Consider the following 13,667-nt stretch of genomic DNA (forward strand, 5'->3'; position numbering starts at 1 on the left):
AAAAGCCAAGTTTGCCCAGCTCTTTTTTTGTTAAGCTTTAGATCTTGATTTAGATAGGATTTTGAATGTAATGCAAAATTATTGTACCCTGCTGCTTGGGTTTTGGATGTGAAGTACTTACCTGAGAACATGTTAGAAATAAAAAACAAAATCAGTGAAAACCTTTGTTTGTGAGGATGTTGTGACGAAATCGTAGCCACAATATTTTTTATGTTTTCTTTAACCTAGCAATTTAGGGTGTTTTATTAGTTTCCATCCTTTAAGTCTTTTTTATAATCTTAAAATCTAGCATTTCTACAGGAAGTGGCATCATTTTGGCAGGAGAACTTCACAACATATGTATTAGCAATAGATGGGATGTTTGATATTTTGTGGCAGCTTATTTGTTGGTTTGTGTCAGGCTGATGATACATAGGGCAACTTTTTGAGCAATGTTCCCATGCAACTTTGGAAAATGTTGTCGGCAACAGGCAACCAGTTGACACAAAGGACCCACGACCGATCAAAATTTTTTAGATAGAAATTTGTTATCCATTCTCAATGGGGAAAGTGCCCAAGCAACATTGCTGAAAAAAGTTGCCCCATGTATCATCAGCCTCACTCTCAAACATTTCATCCTGTTTAATAATATTACAGAAATTTTCAAAAAGTAGCCTACAGCAGTTAGAGCTCTATCAAAATTTTACATCCTCCTGAAGGCTAACCGTCAATTCCTCCTTGAGAAAAGGCTTATTTTAGTCCTATGATTTTTGTCCTAGTTAAAACATTAGTATTGCATTGTTTAAAGATGAATATGAACTTGTTTTCTTTGCTTTATTTGAAGTCTGAAAGCATATTTTTGTCAAATGTTTAGTTGGAATTTGGGAGTAATAATGTCAGTAGTTAAGGAAATAAAACAAAAACATTAATTTTACTCAAACACATACCTATAAATAGTAAAACCAGACAAATGGATCTCTAGATTTTTTCAGCTGTATTTTTATGTTGAGGACTGCAGTCTCAAACGACCTGGTTATGGCCACAGTGGAGTCACTGAAGCGAAAAAACACAGCACTTTTCATCAGAGCATCCACATGTTTTTTTTTTTCTCTCGTTCCTGAGGATGGCAAAATCAATCAAACGGGTAAAAACAACAATTCAACATGTTTTCATTTAACATGGCAAAATCAGGGTGATGCAGGCACACCAAAAATAAATATGGGCCATTGTAAGACTAGGAATAAGCAATAGTTCACCTGAAAATGAAAATCCTGTCTTACTTTCATGTTGTTTCAAATCTGACTTTATTTTTTCCCATGAAAACTAATTTTTGATGCACATGTGTACTTCAAGTGGAGACAGAAATAATTGTGACCCTGGTCCACAAAACCAGTCATAAGTGTAAGTTTCTCAAAATTGAGATTTATACATCATCTGAAAGCATACAGTTCTTAGCAATGCATATTACTAATCAAAAATTAAGTTTTAATATATTTACAGTAGGAAAAATCAGATTTGACAGCTTAACAAATTTTTAATTTCTTAAATTTCACATTGTGGCTCACACAAAGCTATCTTATACCTTAAGAAGACTTGAAATACATACCGCATGGGCCATATGAACTGGTTTTATGATACTTTAAAGGTGCAATGTGTAATATTTACAACAATCTATTTACAAAAATGCAATATAACATACATAACTATGTTTTCAGAGGTGTATAAAGACCTTTCTTAATGAACCATTATGTTTTTATTACCTTAGATTGAGCTATTTCTATCTACATACACCACGGGTCCCCTTAAATGGAAGTCACCACCATGTTTCTACAGTAGCCATAAACAGACAAACTGCTCTACACAGCGCGTTTCGTGACTTTGTTGTTCTTGTGAATAAAACACTGACACAATGATGAACAAGTACATTAACATTCGCAATAACATTGATTTATTGAAAGATTAAGTAAATATAATTCCTTGATTTACCTTTGTAAAGAAATCTCATTGCTCACTGCTGTCTTTACGGACGACATCTTTACCTGTGTCGGCCACCGTAGCTTCTCTAAAGGGAGGAAAAAATTACACACTGCACCTTTAATTGTGTTTTTTGGCTGTTGAGAAGTTTGGGAGTATAAATCACCATGGACCTAATAAAAGTATAAGCTTAAACTGATGCACAATATCTCTATGTAAGTTCCACGGAAGAAAGAAGGTCATATGGGTGTTGCAGAATCTTTTTGCCGAAATAATTTTTTGGCGATCTGTTTGAAAAAAGATAATGTGTTTGAGTGTATTAGAATGCTGAAACAGTGCACTGAATGTGTCAGTGAAATGCCCTTTTTTATAATGAAAGATAACACCTAAACACCTCACTGATACATACAATGTGATGATATAGAGTGGCATTGAAGCTTGTGGAATGAAAGAAGAAACAAAAGTTCATTCAAGAGTCCATGGACCACTCCATGTGCCTTCAACCGGGCAAAAAAAGCTCAGAAGTTTCCACTATCAGTGTTCTGTACCAATTCACTCTTAAGAGTGCAAATCACAGGTCCTACTGATCAGTTGAGTCTCATTCTCCCTGCTCTTCTCTATTGATTGTTCCTCTGCTCCAGCTTTGGACTTGTTTGCATCGCACACTAGATAGATGGTATTCTCCGGGCCGTTTTTGGCATCAGAGGTACAGCAAATATTGGATCTCCCGCAGAGGCAGCCCAACTGGTTGACTTCTTGTTTAAAGGTCTTGCTGAAGATATAGTAGATGAACGGGTTGTATACAGTGGATGACTTGGCGAACAGACAAGGTAACATGCTGACCTCAGGAGGGACCAAGTCACCGGGGCGGTAGATGGACCACAGGCTGATGATGCCGTACGGCACCCAGCAGCCGACAAACCCAATGCTGATCAACACAGCGATCTGTAAAAGCAAAGAATAACAAGTTCAGATCATGTTATTTTTGGTGTATGTTCTTATACATATGTAAAACTAGAAATACGCAGCTTTTTGTTACAGAAGATGTTAATTGATGGACTGGAGGCATGTGGATTACTTGTAGATTAATGTGACGTTTTTATCAGCTGTTTGGACTCTCATTCTGACGGCACCTATTCACTGCAGAGGATCCATTGGTGAGCAAGTGAAGTAATGCTAAATTTCTCCAAATTCTGTTCCCATGAAGAAACAAATATTGGCCTAACAATAATTTACAGTAAAATTACATGAAATACCCCATTAGATGATAGAGTAAGGGAATTTACTGTTAAACAATTAACAGGATTTTTACCATAGTCTTTCACCATTATATATATGATAATTTTTTACAGTGCAGGTTTGTAAGACAATTAGTTTAGGAAACAAGTTAGAGAGTTTTAGTGTCATGCAGTCTCTTTGTGAATACATTACAAAATATGAATGCTGAATGCATCGCTGTCTTTAAATATATATATATATATATATATATATATATATATATATATATATATATATATATATATAATTATGTGTTTTTTATTCTTGAATATATCTTTTGTTTGAATATATATGTTTTGTTTTTTTCTAGTTTATTCAGTTTTAGTTCTTTTAGTACATCATCTTTAAATTATAATGAGAAACGCTGCTTTGGCAACTAGCACTGGAAACACGCAAATTCATACATATGTTTTACATAATTTGCACATTTTAAATAACTGAAATGATTTAAGCATTTTTGTTGTGATGCATGCCACACATCTTGAGGCAGTAAGTTTGAATGCATGCACTAAACCCTGGAAAACATCTTGTTCGAAAGATCTTGTGTGTTCCACAAAACATCAAGGTTTTAAACATCAAGATTAAATTGTTGTTTTTTAATATTTAAAGAAGTGTCAAATTGATGCCTGCCCACTGTGACCTAAACATAACTAGTTACTCTGATAATTGCGTCTGCATCTGTCTTGCTATTTTGTACACGTCTTAATATTGAGTTAATGAGGTTAAAGCTGTCAGCTAGAAAGCCTGATGCTCTTGAGTTTCAGATCACGTTCAGGTAAGCACATAATGTACAGAACTTATTTCATAATAGCAGTGTAGCTGGTGCGAACCATAAGTCAAATAGACTCACCACCATGAGCCGCCGCTGCATCTTTATCATGTTGGAGATGTGATTGCTGTCGTCCATAGACTTGTAGGTAATGTACAGTTTCAGAGCAATAGCAGAGTAGCACGAGATGATGATGACGGCTGGGAGGATGAGGTTCATGAAGAAGATGGTGATGATAAAAGACTGGCTCTGTTCCTTCATGTCTCTCCAGGCCAGAGTACAGGACAGGCCAAAGGGCTCCGGGCCATATTTTCCCCAGCCAATCAAAGGAAAAATAGCCCAGAGCAGTGCATACAGCCATGTGGTCGCCACAAGGATCTTTGCGTTCCTTTTGCTGATTTTCTCTTCTATGGAAAAAACAAAACAAAAAAAAGACAGTTAAAGTTGAAATAAAGGGGATCTGAATGCAAAAGCAGTTTTTATGTGTTGCTCTTTTGTTTTTATTTTATATTTAGCATTTTATTGTCTTCCTTTAAGAATGATGAGCACAATGTAGGTGGTCTTTTCCCAGAAAACTGGGGAAAGTGGGCTTTTCCAGATTACAGATGCACACATAAGCTGAATCTGACATCTGGCACTAAATGCAAACATGAATAATAGATTATTTAATTTTATGAAAACATGAGTAGTGCTTGCTCATGCAAAATTAGCCACTGTGATGCTAAAGTGTTCTGGTTGGTTGTTAGGCAATGCTATATGGTTTCTAGATTGTTGTTAGGGCATTCCAGGTGACTGGCAATGGGTTGCTGGATGTCTTTTAGGGGTTTCTGGGTGGTTGTTTAATTTAATGGGCCTACTTAAAGAGTTATTCTGGGTTGATATCTCTTTCAGCTCTTTATTAGCATTTGTCTAGCAATAAGGGCAGACAAGAAATCTATTTGTTTCCCTCCACAGCAGTTATTCCCATGCCAAGTTTCATTTCAATAATTCTGTGTTTGTCTCCCAGCATGAAACAGCCAAAAAACTCCATTAAGTTAGCTTTACTGAACTGTCATGTTGAGTTTGTGTGTAAATGACAACTATCTGCTGTAACAGAGCTCCCTAGCAGCTCTCAGTGAGAACATGACCTCTTACAGAGCTGAAACCAGATCACTCCCTCTGTCAAACCATTAATGAAACCTTGCTTTGTTATGTTATAGTGGAATTAATCAGAAATGATTGGCTGTATCATATACATTTAATAAATTGATAATGTTCTGTTTGGGGTCAATGCCATTTAAAAAGTTTGGTCAAATGAATATTCTGGGTTTAGTACAAGTTTAGCTCAATCAACAGCATTTGTGGCATAATATTGATTACCACAAAACTGATTACGATTAGAGCAGAAATGTGAAGCTCATCATTTTATAAAAGCACCTGACTTAATTTTTCAGTTAAAATGGTGTATTATTTGTGGTGCAAAGCTGTTAAAAATTCATCCTTTTAACAGTTGTTTTTTGCGATTTGCGATTTTTCATATTATCGTATTCATTATCTAAATCATTAACACCCATATTGTTTGCATACTGTGGCTATACTATTAAAACAGTTTTAATTAGATAATTTTTTTATTTATTTTGGAGCAGATAACGTGCATCAGGCAAATGCTCTACCTCTGAAATGTACATTGTCATTCTCAACAGAACTTTACATGGTAAGAAAAGATAATTGAACTCTCAGGAGCTCTGAGGTTTTACCACTCATTAGAAATCTATGCAGGAGTCAGAATAAAAATAGGTCCATAGATAGAGCCCAGGGGAACTCACTGGGTGACTGGAGCGTTAAAGACACAATGAATCGAACAATAGCCATAATTGTCAGGGTCATCATGCTAGCTGCTCCAAAGAAAAATCCCATCAGGCCGTAGTACACACAGGTGACGTCTCCTCCTATCCAATGGTGGTTCCAAGCTGAGGCTATAGCCAGCGGGTACATGGTGATGGCTGCTCCCAGATCTGTCACAGCAAGATTTACACTCAAATACTCAGGGGGCTTCATGTGGTTTGACCGCTTGTATGCCATCACAAGAACCATCAAATTCCCCACAATGGAAAGAATTGCTGCATGTGAAAGACAAAAAGAAGAAAAACACACCCAGATGAAAAACGCACATCCATAATGTACTTAAAGTACTCTATTTTCACACACTAATTTTGTACATAATATAGTAAAAATTATTCTAGTACCTCTTAGGAAAACTTAAGATCATCTAAGTGTACTCAACTGTGCTATTTTGGGACAACATGAATATGAACTAAAATGTGCTTTTAACATACTATCTCTGTATTTTAAAAATGCATTTAGTTACCACTTGTAGTACACTTAAACCCTTCTTTCATACACTAGTACACTTACAGGTGCATCTCAATAAATTAGAATGTTGTGGAAAAGTTTATTTCAGTAATTCAACTCAAATTGTGAAACTCGTGTATTAAATAAATTCAATGCACACAGACTGAAGTAGTTTAAGTCTTTGGTTCTTTTAATTGTGACAATTTTGGCTCACATTTAACAAAAACCCACCAATTATCTCAACAAATTAGAATATGGTGACATGCCAATCAGCTAATCAACTTAAAACACCTGCAAAGGTTTCCTGAGCCTTCAAAATGGTCTCTCAGTTTGGTTCACTAGGCTACACAATCATGGAGAAGACTGCTGATCTGGCAGTTGTCCAGAAGACAATCATTGACACCCTTCACAAGGAGGGCACGCCACAAACATTCATTGCCAGAGAAGCTGGCTGTTCACAGAGTGCTGTATCCAAGCATGTTAACAGAAAGTTGAGTGGAAAGAAAAAGTGTGGAAGAAAAACCGAGAGAACCACAGCCTTATGAGGATTATCAAGCAAAATTGATTAAAGAATTTGAGTGAACTTCACAAGGAATGGACTGAGGCTGGGGTCAAGGAACAAGAGCCACCAGACACAGACGTGTCGAGGAATTTGGCTAAAGTTGTCATATTCCTCTTGTTAAGCCACTCCTGAACCACAGACAACGTCAGAGGCATCTTACCTGGGCTAAGGAGAAGAAGAACTGGATTTGCTAATTTAGACTTAATCCATGTGTTACATTCAAATTTAATTTCCATTTATTTATTTTGACAGAAAATATATGACATTCTGTGTTTTGATTTTGTGATAATGACTAGCTGACTATATCCATCTCTATCACTTACACCTTCTTCCATATTTGCTGAGAAAATGCAAGATGCTGCATCATGTCTATATATGAATTTTATTTGGATTTGTAATTGTTTTATATTAATGCATATCTTGCTCTGCATTTGGCTGACACTTTTATCCAAAGTGACATCCATTGCATTCAAGGTTCATTTTATCAGTCCATATCCCACGTTCCTGGAATTGCTAGTCTCCTTTTAATCTACAGATCTTATTATATAGTGTTTTGTTCAGAGCAAATGTTGGGATCAAATCCCAAAGACAAATTCCTCCTGTAGTCTTATGTAACCCCATCTTCAAACAGTCTCTTGTGTCGTTACTTTGTGTCTCCTTGCCTACTCTATAACCTTCTTGTTTTGCTTTAGACTGCATTTTTAGCAGTACATAATAACTGTGGGACTTACATTTACTGTATGAATTTGGCAGGCGTTTTATCTAAAAGCAATTATATTGCATTCAAGACACACACACACATATATATATATATATATTGAACACATGACCTTGGAGTTACTAGCGTCACACTACAGTTGAAGCTACAAGGAAGCTGAAGGACAACTTAGAACATGTTTTACACAGCAATCAATGAAGGTCTAATGGGGTGAATGTTACATAACCACGCAACATGTTTTACATAGCCTAATGGAATCTTTAACAATTGTAAAAAAAAATTTAGACTGATTCTTATTACTCTAATGTGAAAAAAATACAATTTTAATTTCTCACTAAATTTAAAAAGATTAACTATTTGTCAATCATAGTAGTATTTTTATGCTTTTTTTATCCTATCCGGGCGCTGCAGCATAAATGGCTGGCCACTGCTCCGGGTGTGTGTTCACAGTGTGTGTGTGTGTTCACTGCTGTGTGTGTGCACTTTGGATGGGTTAAATGCAGAGCACGAATTCTGAGTATAGGTCACCATACTTGGCTGTATGTCACGTCACTTTCACTAAAAATAAATAAAAATCTAGCACCGCATTATTCAGTACTGACTGATGTCCTAACTTAAATGTAAAACCCACATCCTGTACAAACTCGTGAGAAATTTACAATAATCCTAAGCAAGTTTTAGGTTGGTTTCTGCTAACGTGGCTGAATGTACCTAACATTGTCAGAATTGATCTGTGCTGTGCCAGTGAAATCCTTTATTCTTCATCGCTGACTGCTGGATACGTGGATTACATTTAATCCATCTGTAATCTTACATTTGAAAGCATTACATATGAGTCGCTAGGATCTTCCTGCAGCAGAAAACAGATCTGCTCCACTAAAATTAAAAACATCTTGCTGTGCAAGGAGCAAACAGTCTATCGTCTATAGGGAACAGAGCTGCTTCATTCAGCAGAGCCTTAAGGGTAAAGTGTGTATAAATCATATGCCATCAGCTTTACCCAATTATCCTCATCTTCTAAAATAGGTTCAATGCTCCCTCTGCCAACTGCATTAAGGGTTTATCAAACACCTGCAATTTAAATTGGAATGTATTGAGGAAATTAAACGTCTCCAGTTGCAAAGGCCATTTGTCAAAGCAACCGAATGAAAAGTGACATCAGTGTGAAAGCACTTTGATGAGGGATTTCTGTGTGTATTTCTCATTGTGCCATTTACAACACGATTTTCTAATAGAAATTTGGACTCTGGGGCATAGAATACTGCAAAAAGAATTGATATATACAGTCTGCTCTGGTAACCTGGACGTCACAGAGGTTATGCTTTCTCTTTGAGAAGAGAAAGTCAAGAATGGTTTTGCAAAGATAATAGAGACCCACGAGTCTCTTCATCCTTGCAGTAATGTCACGGATGACTACTCTGTCCTCAGACAAACATAATTTTCACTTGCCTCTGACACAAATGATTGTTCACAGTTAAACCTACTGATCAGTTAAAATAAGCCTGATCTCTGTACGATTACATATATTACTGTATCTCGAAATCCAAGACACAACTTTGAATTCTCTATATAAATACTAAATGAGTGACAAAGGACAGGAGAGAATGAAAGAAGTCAAAGACACATACTTTAATATCTTAGCACTAAAAAAAAAGAAAAAAGAAAAAAAAAAAGCCAGTGACCAACCATTATTACCTAGAAAAAAGAAAGTTAATTGAACACACCATATATATTGAGCATGTTGTCACAATGGAAACTGACATTAAAATATAAACAGTAAGACAACTTGACTCTCTCTATATAAACATTAAGGGAGTGAATGAAACGAATAATTGATTTCTATCAATTATTGGAGGAAAACAAATAGATTTCTTGTTGGGACAGAATGAGAGAATGCAAACGTTTTACTCCAGGATTCAAGTCTATTGTTGCAAGTAAATTTCACATACACAAATATTCACTTGATTGTTGTTTTTTGTTGGTTTGTTTGTTTACTTGTATAACCAAAAATGATGATTTGGGAGGTGTAAAAAGTGGTAACATGCAATTATTACCTTAAATAACTATTTCAACCTGATTTAATCCACAGTTTTGTTGGTGTAAATTAATAGCCCTGGTTTCTCTTAAATAAAAAATGTACCAAAGCATCGATCGTTAAACTTCTCTATAAAACACTGCGTTTTCAGAATAACTACCCCTTTTGAGTCATTAGGTAAGAAGTTTTATTAATCAGTTTGGAAACACACAGACTCACTATTACGCGCCAGAAAGGGTAACCAAAAAAGTTGGAGATCCAGTAACGCAATCTTACCAATGAGCAGCAGGAACGCACCAACTCCATAATCCACAGCCGGTGATAGTTTAGAGGAATAAATATCCATGTGGACAAGTGAAATGTGCTCTTTAGCGGGACGAGATGTTAATTCCCAGAAAGACACGCGCTCACAAGGATCGGTACGATGTGGAAAAAGTTAACGAAAATACATGCGCTGTGAAATTCCACTGGAACAAGAAGCTATAGACGATCCACACTGCTGTCAGGTGTCAGAAACATCTGATGTCCAACCGAGATAAAGAACGCGATTAAATGAAGCCCCCACCTCAACAACATACCGAGAAAATGAAGCGATGCCGCTGTTTTTGCTCAATAACGAATAAAACAGAAGAACTCGCCATGAGAGGTTACTGGTGCGCACTGGACGCCCTCAATCCAGCGTCTGATACAACATCTCTACAAGGGTCCGCTTCACTAAAGTCCTCAAAAGGAGGGTCTTAATCATGACTGGACCACACTTAAGTCCCGCGTTAGGATAGATAGATAGATAGATAGATAGATAGATAGATAGATAGATAGATAGATAGATAGATAGATAGATAGATAGATGAAAATATTTTTGAGTGCAACTGGGAAAATAATAAAGAACAAAATATTGCTGTGGTTTATTTACAATGTTTTATTTTAATTAAAATATATATACAGAATAATTTATATATATAAATTATTCTATATATATATATATATATATATATATATATATATAGAGAGAGAGAGAGAGAGAGAGAGAGAGAGAGAGAGAGAGAGGTCTATAACTACTGTTATTCTGATTGTTTTGGAGAATCAGTCATCTCTCATGCAAGTGCATTACTGTCACTGTACAATAGTCATAAATTGCAATCATGCATCCTCGCAAAACACACTTGATTACAGAAACAGAAAACACAGAGAGTAATAAGAAGTTGATTCTTCTTCGCATTTAGGCAATTAAATCAAATTAGCAAGCTTCAGATGTCACAGTTTTTTTTTTTTTTTTTTCAGATTCTTTCGAAATTCAATTAAACAAACTGGGACTTTCATCCTTAAGTAAAAAAATGAATAATAAAATCTGGAGCCATTTTAAAGTAAAAAGACACCAAGACAATTATATGTTCTTCTCTCTTTGATGTCTCTCAATGAAGGCTTAAGTGTTCAGTGCACTTAAATCCATCAGGAAATGTCAAATAAACTGAGATTGAGATATCTGAGAGTTTCTGCACATACTGGTATGGTTTGTGTGCACAGCGGGAATGAGACAAATTATGCAATGCTTTGCACAATGCTTTGAGGAAATTGTCGAGCACCGTTCACAATTAAAGCTATGTTTTTCATCTGCAATCTCATGTTTATTTCTTTAGCTGGCTCTTGTGCAGCAGAGACCTGTGGGTGTGGTTAACAGAATACTTTGCTCAAAAATGAACATTTTCTGAAAAAAATACTCACCTTCAGGCCATCCAAGATGTAGATGAGTTTGTATGTTCAGAACAGATTTGGAGAAATTTAACATTACATCATTTGTTCACCAGTGGATCCTCTGCAGTGAATGGGTGCTGTCAGAATGAAACTTATTTCTGATAAATGGATTTGTTCATTACAAACACAACAGCAATATTATGCAACATTATGGATTATGGACTTATATTTTAACTGGAAGCAATGGTTTGAAAAACATCTTTATGATAAACTGGCTTATAACAAAAATGCAGCTTTTCACAAGATAGTTAATTGATCGACTGGAGTAGTGTGGATTACTTGTGGATTATTGTTATGTTTTTATCTGTTTGGCCTTTCATTCTGACGGCACCCATTCACTGCAGCGGATCCATTGGGGAGCAATTATGTAATGCTAAATTTCTTGAAATCTGGTCAGATGAAGAAACAAACTTTTTTACATCTTGGATGGCCTAAGGGTGAGGAAATTTCTGCAAATTTTTAATTTTGGGGTGAACTTTTTCTTCATTTACATTTCTCATTTCCGGAGGCTACCAGTTGAATGCGGTTCAACCTTTCTCTGTCTTCACTTATGCAGTCCTATTGCTGTGGACACTACCTCCTCAAAGGAAATCTAAAAACCTCCTTTGCATATTATTATTTAGGTTTTTCCTTCCTAATAACAAATTTGCATGACTCATTTACCTTTGATCAATAACTTTGAATTATTCATAACTCTTATCGCTGAATTCATTAGTGGAAACAGTAGCTTACTAATTAATTGGATTTACATCTTACATCTGGTGTTATGCAAGTATGCAAGATATCTGTTTATGTGTGGTAATTTGGAAAACCTTTAAATAAAATAAAAATAGTTGAAAATAGGCTTGAACATATGCTGCATATGTCATTTTAGTCAGTTTTATAGTGTCTTATTATTATAAATGCATTAAATGAATACATTTAAGTATTTACATGAATGGGGGTGCATACATTAAAAAAGGCTAGAAACGTCTCCCCTATAAACCTTATGTAGCTTTGCACCATTTTAGTGCTGTGCTTGTTATCTTCTGTCCTCTGTTTGTATTTCTTCAGGGTGAAGGTAAAGTCGTACGAATACTATCTACTGATATTTGTTATGACATCTGCTTTGAACATTACAATTGCTCATTATATCTTTGGTTAACTCATTAAGTAAACGGAGTGTCTATTTACACTAAGTGCAAATAGCCCGCCTTGTTGGCTAAAACGATTTACACTAACCCCGCCCACCAAGGTGTGATTTAGCTACCTGTAGTTAACACTATAAAAGAAAACTAACAGACCTCACTCGTACAATTTTGTACGATTTGTCTAGACCGCAGTGATGGGTAAGTTTAAGGGCGAGGTTAGATGTAGGTCATTCATACAAATTCATACGAATTGGGCAACTAGTAAAATACATATTATTTAGCACAAATCAGGTCATAGGAATTCGTACGTCTTACAGGTTTCAAACGACATGAGGGTGAGTAATTATTAATTGACAGAATTTTCATTTTTGGGTGAACTAACCCTTTAATGTGTTAGTTTGGTTCCAACCGTGGTCTGAGTAATCAGATCAGGAGTAAACCACTGAAGCACTCAATGGCTAGTGTCTTTCCTCGTGATGAAGCTCTCTGGGAAATGATATTAGATCATGGATCTGTCACCCTTCCCTCCAAGAAAGTGATTTAAAGATCTGAAAGTTTCACGGGGTTTAGATGAATGTTATTAGCATTATTGCCAATGCAAATTGGCTATGCTGTATTTATCACTGTAGGCATACAATGTGGATAGGAACATGTGCTGTAATGGTTGCACTCAGGATAATTGGCTCAACCAATGGCTGATGTGGGTCGAGGTTTTTAGAAACAATTATTTCTGCAATTCTGATTGGTGACGCTAGTATCAGAAAAATTATACACTTCTCCTTTCACTTCTAAGTCTGTCTGATGCTCATCATCATTGTGGTTTCTGGAGGAGGCCTGTCTTTCTATTTTCTTTGAACTTTCATCTGTAGAAGATGCAGAGCTCTTCTGTAAATTGAGCTCTCCATGAAGGGCAGAGGACGTGTGAAATGCTCACTTTTCTCTTTTGATGAGTGGTGGTTAACAGTAGAAGAAAATAATGTAAAATGATTAATATGACTCATGAAAGCAAGCCATGTTCTTGGATCCACATCTTTTGTCTTTGTCATGAAACATTTGGGGTTTTATACAAAGACATTACAGGCAAAGTCAAACAGGTTTGGAACAACATTTGAATTACTGATGACAGTCATAGATTTGAA

At 35.9% G+C, this 13,667-nt stretch overlaps 1 protein-coding gene across 1 annotated transcript; it reads right to left on the reverse strand.

The window, feature by feature from the left end:
- Positions 1-971: 971 nt before the first annotated feature.
- Positions 972-10,314, reverse strand: opn8b (opsin 8, group member b). The gene is made up of 4 exons (XM_042747157.1): positions 9,923-10,314; positions 5,806-6,099; positions 4,082-4,407; positions 972-2,898 (listed from the first exon to the last, which is right to left on the reverse strand). The coding sequence occupies exons 1-4, from the start codon at positions 9,990-9,992 to the stop codon at positions 2,512-2,514; spliced, it is 1,077 nt and encodes a 358-aa protein (XP_042603091.1). The 5' UTR covers positions 9,993-10,314; the 3' UTR covers positions 972-2,511.
- Between the last annotated feature and the right edge of the window lie 3,353 nt (positions 10,315-13,667).

Source organism: Cyprinus carpio, chromosome B20, assembly GCF_018340385.1.
Source record: "Cyprinus carpio isolate SPL01 chromosome B20, ASM1834038v1, whole genome shotgun sequence".
Classification (NCBI taxonomy): domain Eukaryota; kingdom Metazoa; phylum Chordata; class Actinopteri; order Cypriniformes; family Cyprinidae; genus Cyprinus; species Cyprinus carpio.

Excerpts from the sequence above, each read along its gene's own strand:
- opn8b (XM_042747157.1), bottom strand. The coding sequence starts at position 9,992 with ATGGATATTTATTCCTCTAAACTATCACCGGCTGTGGATTATGGAGTT. Across the intron at positions 6,100-9,922 it reads TGCGTTCCTGCTGCTCATTG|CAATTCTTTCCATTGTGGGG; the intron begins GTAAGATTGCGT and ends TTTCACATGCAG. Across the intron at positions 2,899-4,081 it reads TGCAGCGGCGGCTCATGGTG|ATCGCTGTGTTGATCAGCAT; the intron begins GTGAGTCTATTT and ends TTGCTTTTACAG.